Source organism: Oncorhynchus gorbuscha, linkage group LG09 (genome assembly GCF_021184085.1).
Source record: "Oncorhynchus gorbuscha isolate QuinsamMale2020 ecotype Even-year linkage group LG09, OgorEven_v1.0, whole genome shotgun sequence".
Classification (NCBI taxonomy): Eukaryota; Metazoa; Chordata; class Actinopteri; order Salmoniformes; family Salmonidae; genus Oncorhynchus; species Oncorhynchus gorbuscha.
Genome location: NC_060181.1, coordinates 16953176 through 16973848, shown reverse-complemented (window position 1 = coordinate 16973848; position 20673 = coordinate 16953176). Strand labels below are relative to the sequence as shown.

At 47.7% G+C, this 20673-nt stretch overlaps 1 protein-coding gene across 2 annotated transcripts in view; it reads left to right on the top strand.

Moving 5' to 3' along the window:
* The window catches only part of LOC124043207 (3-hydroxyisobutyrate dehydrogenase, mitochondrial-like), a 44646-nt gene extending 31005 nt beyond the window's left edge, over positions 1–13641 (top strand). The window contains exons 5-9 of one of the 2 annotated variants that reach the window (XR_006840283.1): positions 1788–1921; positions 2051–2127; positions 11373–11529; positions 11770–12037; positions 12313–13641. Coding sequence is in view for 1 of the 2 variants with exons in the window: in XM_046361516.1 (XP_046217472.1) it covers positions 1788–1921; positions 2051–2127; positions 11373–11529; positions 11770–11946 (545 nt within the window). In the remaining variant the exon portion in view is untranslated. Of the gene's footprint in view, positions 1–1787; positions 1922–2050; positions 2128–11372; positions 11530–11769 lie in introns of both variants that reach the window. The other variant, XM_046361516.1, reaches the window with a different exon arrangement.
* The last annotated feature ends 7032 nt before the right edge of the window (positions 13642–20673 follow it).

Here is a 20673-nt window from a genome sequence, read left to right as displayed (position 1 = left end):
TAAATATGTGTCCAATAACATGTGATAAGTATGTGTCCAATAACATGTGATAAATATGTGTCCAATAACATGTGATAAATATGTGTCCAATAACATGTGATAAATATGTGTCCAATAACATGTGATAAATATGTGTGTGTAATAACATGTGATAAATATGTGTGTGTAATAACATGTGATAAATATGTGTCCAATAACATGTGATAAATATGTGTGTGTAATAACATGTGATAAATATGTGTCCAATAACATGTGATAAATATGTGTCCAATAACATGTGATAAATATGTGTCCAATAACATGTGATAAATATGTGTCCAATAACATGTGATAAATATGTGTCCAATAACATGTGATAAATATGTGTCCGATAACATGTGATAAATATGTGTCCGATAACATGTGATAAATATGTGTCCAATAACATGTGATAAATATGTGTGTCCAATAACATGTGATAAATATGTGTGTGTAATAACATGTGATAAATATGTGTGTGTAATAACATGTGATAAATATGTGTGTGTAATAACATGTGATAAATATGTGTGTGTAATAACATGTGATAAATATGTGTGTAATAACATGTGATAAATATGTGTCCAATAACATGTGATAAATATGTGTCCAATAACATGTGATAAATATGTGTCCAATAACATGTGATAAATATGTGTGTGTAATAACATGTGATAAATATGTGTGTGTAATAACATGTGATAAATATGTGTCCAATAACATGTGATAAATATGTGTGTGTCCAATAACATGTGATAAATGTGTCCAATAACATGTGATAAATATGTGTGTCCAATAACATGTGATAAATATGTGTGTGTAATAACATGTGATAAATATGTGTGTGTAATAACATGTGATAAATATGTGTGTGTAATAACATGTGATAAATATGTGTGTGTAATAACGTGTGATAAATATGTGTGTGTAATAACGTGTGATAAATGTCTGTATGTAATAACGTGTGATAAATGTCTGTATGTAATAACGTGTGATAAATGTGTGTATGTAATAACATGTGATAAATGTGTGTATGTAATAACGTGTGATAAATATGTGTGTGTAATAACATGTGATAAATGTGTGTGTGTAATAACGTGTGATAAATGTGTGTGTGTAATAACGTGTGATAAATGTGTGTATGTAATAACGTGTGATAAATGTGTGTATGTAATAACGTGTGATAAATGTCTGTATGCGACCGATGGGATTTGATCTGTAATGACGTCATTCAAGGCAAGATGGCCAATCAGAGCCCAGTATTCACACACATTTAGGAACTAAATCATCTTTGGGAGAGATGTGTGAGACTGAAAGTTTTGCTGTCAATCAGCTTTGAAATCAGCCTATTTTGATTTATGGTTCTGCATGTTATCACAAACAAAGTACTCGGGTAATGATTTGATGTTAGCTTCAGCTGTAAGCTAGCAAGGAAAGTTAGCTGGAAGCTACCAGTATCATCTTTCAATGTGAAGTGTTCTAGTCTGTATGGACATTGTTTTGCGAACAGTAATTAAGTTTCAGCATTTCTATATGCCGTGTCGCAATTTCAAGTGTGTTAACGTCTGTGTGGAATGATTGGAGCAGGCACGCTCATAAGTGGACATCGGCTGCTCTGATGAACATGCTCTGTGAGACAGTAGTACTGAAAGTAAAAAATAAATTCCACTACTGGACTGCTTTTCATGTTCTAGTATCTAAAGAGTACAGACGTTTCAGTATATCGTTCAACACTAGTGTGTGTAGTGACCATGTACTGTCTGTTGTAGGTGTGGGAGCAGCCAGCTTGGCTAAGCTAACCTTCATGGTAGGAGGGGTTGAGGAGGAGTACACTGCAGCACAGGAACTCCTCACCTGTATGGGAGCTAACGTAGTGTACTGCGGACAGGTCGGCACAGGACAGGTAACTAACACACTAATGTACTTACAAGTTTGCATACAAATGTACCATTTTCATACACTCAAACACTATTGTACACTTGGTCACTCTCACAGAAACAGATTTGAATAATTCAGCTTTTTTGTCTCACAGGCAGCGAAGATCTGTAACAACATGCTGTTAGCGATTGGGATGATCGGGACTGCAGAGACCATGAACCTCGGAATCAGGTAGAGTCCACTAGTTAGCCAGCCTAGATCTGTTGGAGTCACTTCTATTCACCTTCAGTGTCTCACTGTGATGTACCTGGCCATGTCTTTACCAGGTCACCAACTGGACCTGTGTGCTGGATATTTTACTGTTGATTTTGCTTTCTGTGTTTTTGAGATGGGGGCAAAGAGACAGAGAAGGATAGTTGGTGGGGGGGTCTGAGGGGGTCAGACCACCCAGTAACCCAGGGGTAGCAAGAGACTGATGAGGGGGTCAAACCATTCAGTCTCAGACCTGTCAGGGGTAGCAAGAGACTGATGAGGGGGTCAGACCATTCAGTCTCAGACCTGTCAGCAAGAGACTGTAGGGGCAGACCATTCAGAGACCTGAGGGGTAGCAAGAGACTGGGAGGGGGTCAGACCATTCAGTCTCAGACCTGTCAGACTGATGAGGGGTCAGACCATTCAGTCTCAGACCTGATGCAAGAGGGGTCAGACCATTCAGTCTCAGACCTGTCTAGCAAGAGACAGACCATTCAGTCTCAGACCTGTCAGGGGTAGCAAGAGACTGATGAGGGGGTCAGACCACCCAGTCTCAGACCTGTCAGGGGTAGCAAGAGACTGATGAGGGGGTCAGACCACCCAGTCTCAGACCTGTCAGGGGTAGCAAGAGAGTAAGGAGGGGGTAGAGACTCTCATTTACATCCACTGGTTGAGCTCTTAATGCAGCCTAGGCACAACCAGCTGCTGCTTACAAACTACTTATCCCAGCATGCACTGTTCCCAGCCCTGACAAACCAGCCCTGCTTATAAACTACATATCCCTGACACTGCCTCAGTGGATAAGACTGTAAAACTACATTCCCCATCCCACTGCCCTGCTGCTGCTGTTATTAGGGTTGTAAAGGATCCATCTATACCCCTCTCAGCTGTGTCTAGCCTCAAGTTAAGCAGTGTGTGTTTGTGTGACGGTGTATTTTCTGTGTGTTAGTTGTATGTGCTCATGTATACACGGTCATATGATTAGTGTACCCAGTATGTATCAAATGTGTGTGCTGTATTTGCCTCTGGTGCATTGTGTGTGTGTGTGTGTGTGTGTGTGTGTGTGTGTGTGTGTGTGTGTGTGTGTGTGTGTGTGTGTGTGTGTGTGTGTGTGTGTGTGTGTGTGTGTGTGTGTGTGTGTGTGTGTGTGTGTACTTGTTTCCTGTGTGTTTGTAGTGCAGCTGTATTAGATCAGCTGATTTGTCTGTGGGGAGACGGAGGGGCATAAATCCCCACACTAGGCCTCTGAAATATGGAGGCATTAAAAGAGCAACACAGATTTACACCCCACACCACTGCTCCCGCCACACACACACACATACACACTACACCTACACCACACACACACACACACACACACACACACACACACACACACACACACACATACATACACACCTACCCTCACACCCACACACATACACACCTACACACACACACACACCTACCCACACACATACACACCTACCCACACACATACACACCTACCCACACACATACACACCTACCCACACACACACACACACACACTCACATACACACATGCACATGCAGACTACAAACACGCGTACATGGAGTACACACTGACACAGACAGACACCGAGACACACATGCTCAGAGCCAATTTAAAGGAAAACAGTAATAACATTTTATCATGCTGGAGTAGGGCCTGCTAGAGCTGCCCTTTCCAATACCTGTCCACACACACACACCCACACGTGCGCACGCTGCCTGTCCCATCCACACAGCTAATTTGTTGATTTCAGATGGAAGGTTGGGCCCGTCTCTGACAGAGCATGACGTTCCCTTAGATCAGAGAATGGCCCTGAATTACAATTATAACCACACAAACATTACCTTTGTCATAGTCTCTGTTTTTTCCCTCTCAGGTTTTCTTTCTCTCTCCCTATGTTTCCCTTTCTCTTTATATATATTTGTAACATTTATTTTCTATCCATTTCTTTCTCTTGTGCTCTCTTTCCATCCCCCACTCCCTCTGGTCTGTTTCTTCTCTGGCTCCTATCTAACAGTCTGTCTGAGGAGCAGCCCTGCTTTTAATGAGGATGCTGGAGAGGAGGAGGCATAAATACATATACAGTTACATTCTCTCTCTCTCTGTGTGTGTGTGTGTGTGTGTGTGTGTGTGTGTGTGTGTGTGTGTGTGTGTGTGTGTGTGTGTGTGTGTGTGTGTGTGTGTGTGTGTGTGTGTGTGTGTGTGTGTGTGTGTGTGTGTGTGTGTGTGTGTGTGTGTGTGTGGAGCATATGTTCAAGAGAGATTAAAGATGGACTTGTTACCTGTCTAATAATAAATGTTGAGCGTGCGTCCTCTCCTGTGGTTTAGAGAAGAAATTAAAGCTAATGGTAATGAACCAGACAGTTAACATCATCAATTACCTCCACCTGCTGCACATGACACAACAACAAGCCCCCCTTCTAGGGTTTTACCTTTGTCTCAACTGTTTTCTTTTTCATAGCTATAGCATTTGTTTCGCTTTTAACTGTGATGGCATTGCTCTGCCGTGTGTGTGTGTGTGTGTGTGTGTGTGTGTGTGTGTGTGTGTGTGTGTGTGTGTGTGTGTGTGTGTGTGTGTGTGTGTGTGTGTGTGTGTGTGTGTGTGTGTGTGTGTGTGTGTGTGTGTGTGTGTGTGTGTGTGTGTGAATCCTGTTAAAGGGTGACATGTCCTCTTCTCCATGAAAATTGACAGCACTGTTAAAGAACAACACTGGCATTAAGGCTACTAACCAGGACTGTGATAGGAAAGGCAGGGGGGCTCATGGCTACTAACCAGGACTGTGATAGGAAAGGCAGGGGGGCTCATGGCTACTAACCAGGACTGTGATAGGAAAGGCAGGGGGGCTCATGGCTACTAACCAGGACTGTGATAGGAAAGGCAGGGGGGCTCATGGCTAATAACCAGGACTGTGATAGGAAAGGCAGGGGGCTCATGGCTACTAACCAGGACTGTGATAGGAAAGGCAGGGGGGCTCATGGCTACTAACCAGGACTGTGATAGGAAAGGCAGGGGGGCTCATGGCTAATAACCAGGACTGTGATAGGAAAGGCAGGGGGGCTAATGGCTACTAACCACGACTGTGATAGGAAAGGCAGGGGGTTTCATGGCTACTAACCAGGACTGTGATAGGAAAGGGAGGAAGGCTCGTGGCTAATAACCAGGATAGAGTGTGTGTGATAGGAGAGGGAGGAAGGCTCGTGGCTAATAACCAGGATAGAGTGTGTGTGATAGGAGAGGGAGGAAGGCTCGTGACTAATAACCAGGATAGAGTGTGTGTGATAGGAGAGGGAGGAAGGCTCGTGACTAATAACCAGGATAGGGTGTGTGTGATAGGAGAGGGAGGTTCATTGATTTATCGTTAAACAGAGAACAACAGCTCCATGTCAATCAACGTATTTGGCCACTGTAACAAACAATCTGTGCTCCGACACTCTTTATTGTAGAGCAGCCAATAACCTTTTCAGATGCTGACCCAGAACACAGGCACTGGAAGAGACCGTGTGTGTGTGCGTGTGTGTGTGTGCGTGTGTGTGTGTGCGTGTGTGTGTGTGTGCGTGTGTGTGTGTGCGTGTGTGTGCGTGTGTGTGTGTGCGTGCGCGTGTGTGCGTGTGTGTGTGTGTGTGTGTGTGCACACGCCAAGGGGGGGTGGATGATGTCAAACATGTCACCCTTAGACAGGGAGGCGTCGGCTGAGGCAGGATGGAGCGATGGAAGGAGAGGAGGGGGAGTGAAGGATTGGGGCAGCAGTATACAGACATACAATGAAAAAGCCATCATGACTGAGACTTCCATTAAAAACAACACACAGTATCACTTATCCCACATTTCCATACCTCTCTAAAACCCGAGACGGAGAGAAACTACAAACCAAGCCGGGAGAGACCGAGAGAAACTACAAACCAAGCCGGGAGAGACCGAGAGAAACTACAAACCAAGCCGGGAGAGACCGAGAGAAACTACAAACCAAGCCGGGAGAGACCGAGAGAAACTACAAACCAAGCCGGGAGAGACCGAGGGAAACTACAAACCAAGCCGGGAGAGACCGAGAGAAACTACAAACCAAGCCGGGAGAGACCGAGAGAAACTACAAACCAAGCCGGGAGAGACCGAGGGAAACTACAAACCAAGCCGGGAGAGACCGAGAGAAACTACAAACCAAGCCGGGAGAGACCGAGAGAAACTACAAACCAAGCCGGGAGAGACCGAGAGAAACTACAAACCAAGCCGGGAGAGACCGAGAGAAACTACAAACCAAGCCGGGAGAGACCGAGAGAAACTACAAACCAAGTCGGGAGAGACCGAGAGAAACTACAAACCAAGCCGGGAGAGACCGAGAGAAACTACAAACCAAGCCGGGAGAGACCGAGAGAAACTACAAACCAAGCCGGGAGAGACCGAGAGAAACTACAAACCAAGCCGGGAGAGACCGAGAGAAACTACAAACCAAGCCGGGAGAGACCGAGAGAAACTACAAACCAAGCTGGGAGAGACCGAGAGAAACTACAAACCAAGCCGGGAGAGACCGAGAGAAACTACAAACCAAGCCGGGAGAGACCGAGAGAAACTACAAACCAAGCCGGGAGAGGGAGAGACCGAGAGAAACTACAAACCAAGCCGGGAGAGACCGAGAGAAACTACAAACCAAGCCGGGAGAGACCGAGAGAAACTACAAACCAAGCCGGGAGAGACCGAGAGAAACTACAAACCAAGCCGGGAGAGACCGAGAGAAACTATAAACCAAGCCGGGAGAGACCGAGAGAAACTACAAACCAAGCCGGGAGAGACCGAGAGAAACTACAAACCAAGCCGGGAGAGACCGAGAGAAACTACAAACCAAGCCGGGAGAGACCGAGAGAAACTACAAACCAAGCCGGGAGAGACCGAGAGAAACTACAAACCAAGCCGGGAGAGACCGAGAGAAACTACAAACCAAGCCGGGAGAGGCTGAGGAAAGAAAGGGAGAAAAAAAGGAGAGGGACATTTTGTGAGCGTGTAAAATACGTTGAGAGTAAATGGCCCAGTCTTAATTAGTTAGTAGACAACTAATAAAGACTGTGGTAGTAATGCTAGAATGAGAGCCAGGTGGAGGGAGGGAACGAGGAAAGAAGAGGGAGGGAGGACTAGCTTAGGAAGCCCGTATTCTGTCCTTAAGGAGCCATGATGGTTTAATGGTGATATTGAGAGCAGAAGAGTTATTGTCCTAGAAGCTCCGCCAGGGTGAGGCTGCCAGGGATTCATGTGGCCAACTTTACACTGTCTTTAAAACTGTTACAAAATAACGACTAGCACTACTCACCAGACCCAGATGCTTAGAAACTAACACTTCTCCCCTTCTCTTTTCTGTTGCTTTGGTGTGTTGTGGTGTATTATGGAGGCGTGTTGTGGTGTTGTATGGAGGTGTGTTGTGGTGTAACATGGAGGAGTGTTGTATGGAGGGGTGTTGTGGTGTATTATGGAGGTGTGTTGTGGTGTAGTATGGAGGCGTGTTGTGGTGTAACATGGAGGCGTGTTGTATGGAGGTGTGGTGTTGTATGGAGGTGTGTTGTGGTGTTGTATGGAGGTGTGTTGTATGGAGGTGTGTTGTGGTGTAACATGGAGGCGTGTAGTATAGAGGCGTGTTGTGGTGTAACATGGAGGCGTGTTGTATGGAGGCGTGTTGTATGGAGGCGTGTTGTATGGAGGCGTGTTGTATGGAGGCGTGTTGTATGGAGGCGTGTTGTATGGAGGCGTGTTGTATGGAGGCGTGTTGTATGGAGGCGTGTTGTATGGAGGCGTGTTGTATGGAGGCGTGTTGTATGGAGGCGTGTTGTATGGAGGCGTGTTGTGGTGTAACATGGAGGCGTGTTGTGGTGTAACATGGAGGCGTGTTGTGGTGTAACATGGAGGCGTGTTGTGGTGTAACATGGAGGCGTGTTGTGGTGTTGTATGGAGGCGTGTTGTATGGAGGCGTGTTGTATGGAGGCGTGTTGTGGTGGAGGCGTGTTGTGGTGGAGGCGTGTTGTGTGGAGGCGTGTTGTGGTGGAGGTGTGTTGTGGTGGAGGCGTGTTGTGGTGGAGGCGTGTTGTGGTGGAGGCGTGTTGTGGTGGAGGCGTGTTGTGGTGGAGGCGTGTTGTGGTGGAGGCGTGTTGTGGTGGAGGCGTGGAGGCGTGTTGTGGTGTAACGTGGTGGCGTGGTGGCGTGGTTTAGTGTGGAGGCGTGGTGGCGTGGTTTAGTGTGGAGGCGTGCTGTGGTGTAGTGTGGGGGCGTGCTGTGGTGTAGTGTGGAGGCGTGCTGTGGTGTAGTGTGGAGGCGTGCTGTGGTGTAGTGTGGAGGCGTGCTGTGGTGTAGTGTGGAGGCGTGCTGTGGTGTAGTGTGGAGGCGTGCGTGGTGTAGTGTGGAGGCGTGCGTGGTGTAGTGTGGAGCGTGCTGTGGTGTAGTGTGGAGGCGTGTTGTGGTGGCGTGGTTTAGTGTGGAGGCGTGCTGTGGTGTAGTGTGGAGGCGATGTGTGCAGGCGTGGTGTAGTGTGGAGGCGTGGCGTGGTGTGGAGGCGTGTTGTGGTGTAGTGGTGTGGAGGCGTGTTGTGGTGTAGTGTGGAGGCGTGTTGTGGTGTAGTGTGGAGGCGTGTTGAGGTGTAGTGTGGAGGCGTGTTGAGGTGTGGAGCGTGGTGGAGTGTGGGCGTGTGTGGAGCGTGGTGTAGTGTGGAGGCGTGGTGTGGAGCGTGGTGTGGAGGCGTGGTGTAGTGTGGAGGCGTGTTGAGGTAGTGTGGAGGCGTGGTGTAGTGTGGAGGCGTGGTGTGGTGTAGTGTGGAGGCGTGGTGTAGTGTGGAGGCGTAGTGTAGTGTGGAGGCGTGTTGTGGTGTAGTGTGGAGGCGTGTTGTGGTGTAGTGTGGAGGCGTGTTGTGGTGTAGTGTGGAGGCGTGGTTGTTGTAGTGTGGAGGCGTGGTGTGGTGTGGCGTGTTGTGGTGTAGTGTGGAGGCGTGGTGTGGTGTAGTGTGGAGGCGTGGTGTAGTGTAGTGTGGAGGCGTGGTGTGGTGTAGTGTGGAGGCGTGGTGTAGTGTAGTGTGGAGGCGTGGTGTAGTGTAGTGTTGTGGTGTAGTGTGGAGGCGTGTTGTGGTGTAGTGTGGAGGCGTGTTGTGGTGTAGTGTGGAGGCGTGTTGTGGTGTAGTGTGGAGGCGTGTTGTGGTGTAGTGTGGAGGCGTGTTGTGGTGTAGTGTGGAGGCGTGTTGTGGTGTAGTGTGGAGGCGTGTTGTGGTGTAGTGTGGAGGCGTAGTGTGGAGGTGTGTTGTGGTGTAGTGTGGAGGTGTGTTGTGGTGTAGTGTGGAGGCGTGTTGTGGAGGCGTTGTGTGGTTTAGTGTGGAGGCGTGGTGTGGTGGAGTGTGGAGGTGTGGTGTGGAGGCGTAGTGTGGTGGTGTGGTTTAGTGTAGAATGGAGGCGTGTGGTGGTGTATTGTGGAGGCATAGTTTGGTTTAGTGTGGTGGTGTGGTTTAGTGTGGAGGCGTGGTGTGGAGGCGTGGTGTGTGTGTTTTGGTTTAGTGTGGAGGCGTGTTTTGGTTTAGTGTGTAGGTGTGATGTGGTTTAGTGTGGAGGCGTGGTGTTGTGTGGAGGCATTGTGTGATGTGTAGGTGTGATGTGTAGTGTCTTGGCGTGACGTTGTGTGATGTGTAGGTGTGATGTGGAAGTGTGTAGGCATGGCGTTGTGTGATGTGTAGTGTGTTGGCGTGGCGTTGTGTGATGTGTAGGTGTGATGTGTAGTGTGTAGGTGTGGCATTGTGTGATGTGTAGGTGTGATGTGTAGTGTGTTGGCGTGGCGTTGTGTGATGTGTAGGTGTGATGTGTAGGCGTGGTGTTGTGTGATGTGTAGGCGTGGCGTTGTGTGATGTGTAGTGTGTAGGCGTGGCGTTGTGTGATGTGTAGGTGTGATGTGTAGTGTGTAGGCGTGGCATTGTGTGATGTGTAGGTGTGATATGTAGTGTGTAGGCGTGGCGTTGTGTGTTGGCGTGGCGTTGTGTGATGTGTAGTGTGTAGGCGTTGTGTGATGTGTAGGTGTGATGTGTAGGCGTGGCGTTGTGTGATGTGTAGGTGTGATGTGTAGGCGTGGTGTTGTGTGATGTGTACGTGTGATGTGTAGGCGTGGCATTGTGTGATGTGTAGGTGTGGCGTTGTGTGATGTGTAGTGTGTAGGCGTGGCGTTGTGTGATGTGTACGTGTGATGTGGAAGTGTGTTGGTTCACCTGAGGATGTCACACCTTATTCCTTTCTGAATACTCATCCCTCTCATCCCTCTCATCCTTCTCATCCCTCTGTCACGAGACAGTAGTTATTTCCTGTAGTTATTGGTCCTTCTACGTAGTACTGTCTTCTTCCCTTGCTTCTGGAGGCAGAGTGCTTTTAAATGACTGGGGAAGTGTGTATGTGTGTCAATGAGGTTTATGTGCTCCTTGGCCACCACTTGTCCTCCTCTTTCTTCCATGTTCGAGGCATGATGAAGGATAGGAGGGGTAAACATCAATAGTGCATTAAGCAGCATTTCCCAGTCCTCCACCTAACCAGCCATTAACACTGAGAGATGGAGAAGAGAGAGACAGGCTCTGGGTTCCACATGGGTCACCAGCTTTCTCTTTCTCTCACACTCCCTCTTTCTCTCTTTTTATTACAACATCTGTCTCTCTCTCGATCACTGTATCACTATATCAGCAGCACACAAAAAAAATTGTGCACCTCCTCATGGGTCTCCCGGTCACGGCCGGGGCTGTGACACAGCCTGGGATCCAACCCGGGTCTGTAGTGACTCCTCAAGCCCTGCTGATCCACTCAGGAGCCCCAGTATCTCTGTTTCACATGCTCATTTTCTCTTTCCTTTCATTGTTTTTCTATTGGCCCACCAGTATCATTGTTTTTCTATTGGCCCACCAGTATCATTGTTTTTCTATTGGCCCACCAGTATCATTGTTTTTCTATTGGCCTACCAGTGTCATTGTTTTTCTATTGGCCTACCAGTGTCATTGTTTTTCTATTGGCCCACCAGTATCATTGTTTTTCTATTGGCCCACCAGTATCATTGTTTTTCTATTGGCCTACCAGTATCTCTCTCTGTACCTCTACACCCCCCCCCCTTTATTTCCCCCTACCATTCCCTTACCTTTCTACCCTTCCACAACTCCCACACCTTCACCTTCTCTCTCCATTGTTTTCCTCATTTTCTCTTTAACTAACCTCCTCTCTTCTGTTCCAGGTTGGGTCTGGACCCGAAACTGCTGGCCCAGATCCTGAACATGTCATCAGGCAGGTGCTGGTCCAGTGACTCGTATAACCCAGTACCAGGTGTCATGGAGGGAGTCCCCTCTGGCAACAACTACCAGGGAGGCTTTGGAACCACGCTCATGGCCAAGGTCTGTTCTGTTCTACCCTAGCTGGCTATGTCTGACTGGATGTGTTTGTACGTCTGTCTGTTTATGCCTCCCTTTTCATCTCTCCTTCTTTCTCTATCAACTTTGGTTTGCTTATTTCTCCTTATTTGATTTTGTTCCTCTTCATCTCTCTCTTGATCTCATTCCTCCCTTCTGTGCTCTCTCGTCGACTCTGCTTCACATAAACTCACATCTAACATCCCCATCTCTCTCTCCTGTAAGGACCTGGGTCTGGCCCAGCACACAGCCACCAACACAAAGACCCCTGTCCCCCTGGGCTCGCTGGCCCATCAGATCTACCGTGTCATGTGTGCCCGCGGCTACGCCAACAAGGACTTCTCCTCCGTGTTCCAGTTCCTACGTGAACAGGAGGAGGAGCCAGAAAAGAAGGGGGACTAGAACCCCTTACCTTATCCCCCAGCACACCCCTACGTCCCACCCGTACACCACAACCCTGCCTTTACCTGAGGAGAGAATTGGTTTCAGAGAGGTATGAGAACTTGAGATGGAAGTTGTTCTTTACTGCTGATCTAGGGTCAGGTATGATTTCATCCCCCTAATGGTTAAGGTTAGGACTGGGGGTTAGGTTAGGGCAGCCTCTACTGGCCAGGGAGGGGGCAGGGGGGTACTCATGGTCTAACACAACGTGTCGAGGGGATGACGTACGTAGGTTTAAAAGAGGATGTTTGACAGATCAGATAATGTGCATAACGTTTTACTCCCTGTTCTTTGTTTTGGGTTGTTTTTGTTTGTTTTTCCTGCCAGGAGTTTGTCTGTTACATGTGGTACAACCCATGATCCTGCCTCTTTGTCAGAGAAGAGAAGAAGACCCTGAAACAATCAGAAAATAGCAACGCAGCAGCTCCTCCTCCAGGGCTCTGAGGTTTAGACTGGGTGATCAGAGATGCAGATGTAGACTGACCACGTCGCACCTGTTCAGCAGTAGCCTGAAATAATGAGAATAATAAGGATGATGATGCTATTAGAGCTCAAGACAATTAGGGAAGGGCATACCACTGTCCCCTGTCTGAAGACTCTCACATACACACTTGAGCATTCTACACATGATAACCTATATTACATTACTTCATACCATATGGGATCAGACGTTTCCTCATTTTGTTACCCGTCTTGTTTTGGGGGTGGGGAGGAGGTAGTTGGTGGGTGGGAATTGGGAGAAGGGGTGTGGTAGGTAGTAGTGGTTCACTGATGTAAACCTCACATTATTTGCTCCTTCATTATCCATCCATTTATTAATTGTTTTATTCAGTCACATGTTTTCAACTTGAGCACAGTAGTGTATGTTCCGTTTTTTTTGGGGGGGGGGGACAGGTCCCACCATGCTCGCTTCTCTTTATACAGACCCACCACTGTCTGGTACTGTGAGACGCCATTGGCGGCAGCTCCCAGGTCACTATGCACTCTGACCAATCCGTGCGGAGTGGGGCCAGTGAATCCTTTGATATACTTCTTGATTTGATATACCTCTACTGGAATTACAGCTTCTGTTCTGGAATTTCATTATCACCTATACAACTATTCTATCTGTAGCTTTTTTTAACTTTCGGACAAAATATCTATCTTCTGCTCAGTACCTCTCCTTTGTCGTTTTCTTTCACTTCTCTTTTCATGTCATTCTCTCTCTCTCCTCTTCACTTGTTCCCTCTTCTTTCTGACTGTGGCTCAGAACGGGCAGTATGTCTGTTTTAAAGCGCCACCGAGGGTAGACTTCTTCCCAACCTGCGCTGTGTGCATGTACATAATGTATATTTCTGTTGTTGACTGTATTAAAGAAGAACCAGAGAATCCTCGCAGTCACGTTTTTCTTCTCGCTGTACATTAAGAGTGTCCGTCTCTGTCCGTCTCTGTCCGTCTCTGTCCGTCTCTGTCCGTCTCTGTCCGTCTCTGTCTCGTAATGTCAATGTAAGGGTCTTTATTGACATGGGAAGCATGAAATGGATAATAAAAGTGACATAATGTGTGTCTATGAACACATCCTCCATCACACTCCTGTCAGAAATAAGGAGATGCTCTCTAATCTCACGTCTCTCTGTTTTGCTCTTTATAAAAATATTAAATGTTTAATGTAAGGCTCATGTTGGCTACATGTCGTAATTGAACTGTAATTGTCTTTTTCATAAAAATAATTCCTGCTCCAGCTCTGTCTGACTGGCACAGATGACACCAGCTCAATAAAACACAACTGAAAAAAGGAATAACCAAGCCATGATTTTTCCCTCCCATTTCATTGTAATGATGGAAATAAGGGCATCATTCTGAGATTAGTGCTTCTATTTCTCCCTGCGTGACACGGGGGTGTTATACACTCCTCTGGTAGAGAGCTTGAGAGAACAATGGAACAACAGGCAGGCAGTCAACCACAGGGCTGAGGCCTGGCACAACAGAGCTGTCGTCTCAGAGCCATGGTGAACACAGACGAGGTAGAGACTTGCACAGGTCTGACCCTAAACTGGAACTAGAACCATGAGTAACATAACATTTGCGTCATTTAGAAGACGCTCTTCACCAGAGCAACTTACAGGAGCAATTAGGGTTAAGTGCCTTGCTCAAGGGCAAATCGGCAGATTTTTCACCTTGTCGGCTCGGGGATTTGAACCAGGATAATGTTGCGCACACACGACCCTAACCCCAATTAACCCAAACCCAAGTCTACGGCAACACCTAACAAACACACATCAGCATAACCGTCCGTCACTCCTGTGACTGAAGAGGATGCCCCTAATAACTCTGAGAACTTCAGTGTCCACAACTGTCATCTCGTTGCCATGGGGAGCACCGACAGGGCAGGGACCTGAACTTGAACTAACATGAATCCAAGCCTACAACAAGGGTGTGGGTACAGAGAATGCCATTCATAACTCAGAAGGAAACACTTCAGTGTCCGGCTGTCAGCAGTCTCCCAGTGCAGTAGACTTGATCACTTGTGTCCGTCTGTCAGCAGTCTCCCAGTGCAGTAGACTTGATCACTTCAGTGTCCGGCTGTCAGCAGTCTCCCAGTGCAGTAGACTTGATCACTTCAGTGTCCGTCTGTCAGCAGTCTCCCAGTGCAGTAGACTTTATCACTTCAGTGTCCGGCTGTCAGCAGTCTCCCAGTGCAGTAGACTTGATCACTTCAGTGTCCGGCTGTCAGCAGTCTCCCAGTGCAGTAGACTTGATCACTTCAGTGTCCGTCTGTCAGCAGTCTCCCAGTGCAGTAGACTTGATCACTTCAGTGTCCGGCTGTCAGCAGTCTCCCAGTGCAGTAGACTTGATCACTTCAGTGTCCGTCTGTCAGCAGTCTCCCAGTGCAGTAGACTTGATCACTTCAGTGTCCGGCTGTCAGCAGTCTGCCAGTGCAGTAGACTTGATCACTTCAGTGTCCGGCTGTCAGCAGTCTCCCAGTGCAGTAGACTTGATCACTTCAGTGTTAAAGGTGGATTTGGACACACCGGAGAGTCATGGCTGAATCCTACTAGGTCAAAGGAGTTGTACATACAAACATTTCACTCCAGTCCAGTAGAATATGACTGTCCTGGCCAGGGGCCAGTCTGTCTGAGTTCTGTATACACACCAGTCTTGTCCAGTAGCATATGAGTGTCCTGGCCAGGGGCCAGTCTATCTGTGGTCAGTTTATACCAGTCCAGTCTACATCCTGGTCTAGCAGCACTACTAACCCCCACCTATCTGATTCATATTTGGGTGTTTTAATTCGTCTGTGTTTATGAGCAGGCAGCTGAGTCGGCGGTTTCCTCATTAAGAGAACATGAAAGGGCTCTATAAAGGAGCCGTGGTGAGACCCGGCCCGCATTCTGACGTCTGTAGGCTAGGGGACGACGTGACAACGGGACCGGCCCAGACCGGCCTACCACAGTCCCAGATGGCACCCTATTCCCCTACGGGCCCTGGTCAAACGTGCACCATGTAGGGAATAGGGTGCAGTTTGGGACGCCGACTTGTCTGTTCAGCCTGACAGGCACACGCCAACATACTGTAGTGGGATAGGCACCAAGCAGCCAGGCACCACTCCTTTTCAAGGTTTGGATATGTATTTGTCTCTGTAGTTATTATTGAGCTGTCTGAGCAGTGGCCTGTATTTGTCTCTGTAGTTATTATTGAGCTGTCTGAGCAGTGGCCTGTATTTGTCTCTGTAGTTCTTATTGAGCTGTCTGAGCAGTGGCCTGTATTTGTCTCTGTAGTTCTTATTGAGCTGTCTGAGCAGTGGCCTGTATTTGTTTGTTTGGTCTAAAAACAAGGCCTTGGTTCCATCCCACCACTTAGCTCTGGCCATTCAGTACTAGATATGCCAAGGTATGATAATGTTTCCACCTGGCCCTCCACTGAGTGATTCACAAACTCTTGTTTTGTAAGGAAAGCTGGAAAAACGCAACCCTGTAGCTCAAGAACGGTTTTCCTTTTGGCTCATAGCCTTTCCTGAAAACCTGAATACCCGGTGTGACTCAAATGATCCCTACTAAGTTGCCTCATTGCATGAACACCAAGTCAGGGATATCCAGGGCTTGTTGCCCACCATGTCAGGGGTATCCAGGGCTTGTTGCCCACCATGTCAGGGGTATCCAGGGCTTGTTGCCCACCATGTCAGGGGTATCCAGGGCTTGTTGCCCACCATGTCAGGGGTATCCAGGGCTTGTTGCCCACCATGTCAGGGGTATCCAGGGCTTGTTGCCCACCATGTCAGATGGTGTGTATTAGCAGGAATAATGTCTCACTGCGTAATAGCAGGAATGATGGCTCACTGCGTAATAGCAGGAATGATGGCTCACTGCGTATTAGCAGGAATGATGGCTCACTGCGTATTAGCAGGAATGATGGCTCACTGCGTATTAGCAGGAATGATGGCTCACTGCGTATTAGCAGGAATGATGGCTCACTGCGTATTAGCAGGAATGATGGCTCACTGCAGGAATGATGGCTCACTGTGTATTAGCAGGAATGATGGCTCACTGCGTACTAGCAGGAATGATGGCTCACTGCGTATTAGCAGGAATGATGGCTCACTGCGTATTAGCAGGAATGATGGCTCACTGTGTATTAGCAGGAATGATGGCTCACTGCGTATTAGAAGGAATGATGGCTCACTGCGTATTAGAAGGAATGATGGCTCACTGCGTATTAGCAGGAATGATGGCTCACTGCGTATTAGCAGGAATGATGGCTCACTGCGTAATAGCAGGAATGATGGCTCACTGCGTATTAGCAGGAATGATGGCTCACTGTGTATTAGCAGGAATGATGTCTCACTGTGTATTAGCAGGAATAATGTCTCACTGTGTATTAGCAGGAATAATGTCTCACTGTGTATTAGCAGGAATGATGGTTCACTGCGTATTAGCAGGAATGATGGTTCACTGTGTATTAGCAGGAATGATGGTTCACTGTGTATTAGCAGGAATGATGGCTCACTCGATGATGTGTAGCGAGAGTCTGTCTCTCACACAAACGCCAAGAGAAACCTTGAAGTATAGTGGCTGTGTGACTGGAATGGAGTGACTGCACCCAATGTGTGACTGGAATGGAGTGACTGCACCCAATGTGTGACTGGAATGGAGTGACTGCACCCAATGTGTGACTGGAATGGAGTGACTGCACCCAATGTGTGACTGGAATGGAGTGACTGCACCCAATGTGTGACTGGAATGGAGTGACAGCACGCAATGTGTGACTGGAATGGAGTGGCTCCACCCTTTCCTGTCTGTCCTTCTCTTTCACTAAATCAGTGGTTTTGATGGGCCTAATTTGGAGAGTATGGAGCGATTTCACCATGGCAGGTAAAACAAAAGACCACAAATGAACACACCACCAATCATTCCCTTTCTATCCCGACACACACACAAGCAGCACACACACAATGCACAGCCAGGTGGAACACATCAAATCTGCTACTTTGCATATGGGCCACTTATACAGATAGCCTACTACCACCACACTCAGTCATTGACACCGCTTAGGTTGGTTAGTAAAGAGTACTTCACCACTAACAGGGAAGCACACTGCATTTCACTGGTGACAGGAAGGCACACAACTCTGCTGAATTCTATTCCTATGGAATCCTCATTATGACACACTATGCCATCGGGAAGTCCTCAGAACCTTGACTTCTCCCACATGTTGTTACATTAGTCTTATTCTAAAATGGATTAAATAACAAAAATCCTTATCAATCTACACACAATACCCCATAAAGGTAAAGTGACGACAGGCTTGTAGAGATTTTAGCAAATGTATTTTTAAAAACAAATACCTTATTTAGGTTTCAGACCCTTTGCTATGAGACTCGAAATTGAGCTCCGATGCATCCTGTTTCCATTGATCATCTTTGAAATGTTTCTACAACTTGATTGGAGTCCACCTGTGGTAAATTCAATTGATTGAACATGATTTGGAAAGGCACACACCTGTCTATATAAGGTCCCACAGCTCACAGGGCATGTCAGAGCAAAAACTAATCCATGAGGTCGAAGGAATTGGCTGTAGAGCGCCGAGACAGGATTCTGTCGAGCCACAGATCTGGGTAAAGGTACCAAAAACTTTCTGCGGCATTGAAGGTCCCCAAGAACACAGTGGCCCCCATCATTCTTAAATGGAAGAAGTTTGGAACCACCAAGACTCTTCCCTGAGCTGGCTGCCCAACCAAACTAAGCAATCAGAGGAGAAGGGTCTTGGTCAGTGAGGTAACCAAGAACCCAATGGTCACTCTGACAGAGCTCTAGAGTTCATTTGTGAAGATGGATGAATCTTCAAGAAGGACAACCATCTCTGCAGCACTCCACCAATCAGGCCTTTATGGTAGAGTGGCCAGACAGAATCCACTCCTCAGTAAAAGGCACATGAAAGCCCGCTTGGAGTTTGCCAAAAGGCACCTAAAGACTTTTAGACCATGAGAAACCAAATTCTCTGATCTGATGAAACCAAATTTCAACTCTTTGGCCTGAATGCCAAGCATCACATCTGGAGGGAACCTGGCACCATCCCTACGGTGAAGCATGGTGGTGGCAGCATCATGTTGTGGGGATGTTTTTCAGTGGCATGGACTGGGGAGACTAGACAGGATCGAGGCAAAGGTAAACAGAGCAAAGTACAGAGAGATCCTTGATGAAAACCTACTGCAGTGCGCTCAGGATCTCAGCCTGGGGTGAAGGTTCTCCTTCCAACAGGAGAACGACCTGAAGCACACAGCCAAGACAAGCAGGAATGGCTTTGGGACAAGTCTCTGAATGTCCTTGAGTGGCCCAGCCAGAGCCCGGACTTGAACCCGATCGAACATCTCTGGAGAGACCTGAAAATAGCTGTGCAGCGACTCTCCCCATCCAACCTGACAGAGCTTGAGAAGATCTGCAGAGAAGAATGGGAGAAACTCCCCAAATACAGGTGTGCCAAGAAGACTCATGGCTGTAATCACTGCCAAAGGTGCTTCAACAAAGTACTGAGTAATGCCAAGCACTGCCATTGGACTCTGGAGCAGTGGAAATGTGTTCTCTGGAGTGATGAATCACGCTTCACCATCTGGCTGTCCAACCCCGAATCTGGGTTCATATGTACCTGTCCCCTCCTCACCTCTCATTATGCATTGTGGTACCGTCGCTCTCTCTCTCACCCTCTCTATTTCTCCTTCTCTCTTATCCTCTGTTAGTCTCTCAATAATTTCTCTCTGTGATGAGGATCTCTTTCCTCTCACCCTTTCGTCCTCACTTTCACCCTCATCTGTTGTTGGTTGTCTCCCTCACCCCCTCTCTTCGTTCTCTATCTCTGTGTCACCTGTGAGTAACGATGGACCGTGGACTCTATTCATCACCCTCTCCTGCACATGCTCAGTAGCTCTTCATTATATTAATTACTCTCATTGGAAGAGTGATCATCAGTCCTGTCAGAATCCATCACGCCCAGGTTCCCACGACATTGAGGACCCTGCTGTGGTCCGCATGGTAAACAATCACCGGTGGGTGCCTGCCGGTAACGGGACTGATGACTGGCGGCCCCGCCGGAGCCCGCGGGGGGTGGGCTATAAATACCCAAGAGGCACCACTCCTGCAGAGCCCCACCCTTCTCTGCCACAGCCACACTGTCCTGAGCACTGTTACAATATCATGTTTTCATCCCCATCATAAATGAGGTGAGGATTGGCTGTCGGGTAAACGGATTCTGTATCTGTGATTAGAGGCGACAAAGAACTAACTGTTTCTTATGCTTTAAAAATGTGACGAAGGTGGTTCCTTCTTGATGTGAATCACCCAAGCTTCTCCACATAATGTGTAACCTTGCTTGAGACCTGAAGACTTGTGTTTGCTAGCATAGCTTAATGCCTAGGCTTCAAATCAAATCAAAGTTTATTGGTCACATAAACATGTTTAGCAGATGTTATTGTGGGTGTCGTAAAATGCTTCTATTTCTAGCTCCAACAGTGCAGTAATATCTCAGCTCAGTGGGATAATGCGATCTTAAGGATTCTGCTAATATAGAACCTGTCCAGCATCAGAAATCTGCAGCTATTAAGAGCTAATCAGGCCCAGTGATATAACAGCTCTCTCTATGGCCTTTTCACTCCCTGTTTTAAGGCTGTCTTCATGGTCAATGCCTCATGTCTCTGTTAATTGGAACAGTTAGAGAGGGCGCATTTGGGGTGTTCTTTCCATCCCTCTGTGCCACATCCATCTTCCCATAATGCATCCTGACGGGGTGGAACTGCCCCTCCCCCCGTGTACCATATCACCCGAAGAACGGGCCGCCTGCTGAAAATGGAATGATGGGATACGGCGTTCTCTGCTGTCATCACTAATCCTGCACTCATCCACACAGCTGAATCTTCTTCTCACCCTAAAGTGTTTACACACACACACACGCAGGTGGCAGTCGACCCAGGGCACTGGGCTGTGGTAAGCAGGTAAATATAGAGAGGACTCTGCTGCTGTCTGTCGGAGGTAAACGTGAGGGATTGGAGCTATGCTGCCTCTTCCAAAGGTCTCCATGGTTATTCCCAATAATACGGGGCCAAAGCACTTCCTGGCTTCTCATTGGTATTCCGATTCCGACCGGGCCACCGCCAATGGCTTCTCCCAAGGGCTCACTCTCACTGGGGAGGGTTTGCTGGATGGGATTATGGAATTGTTTTTC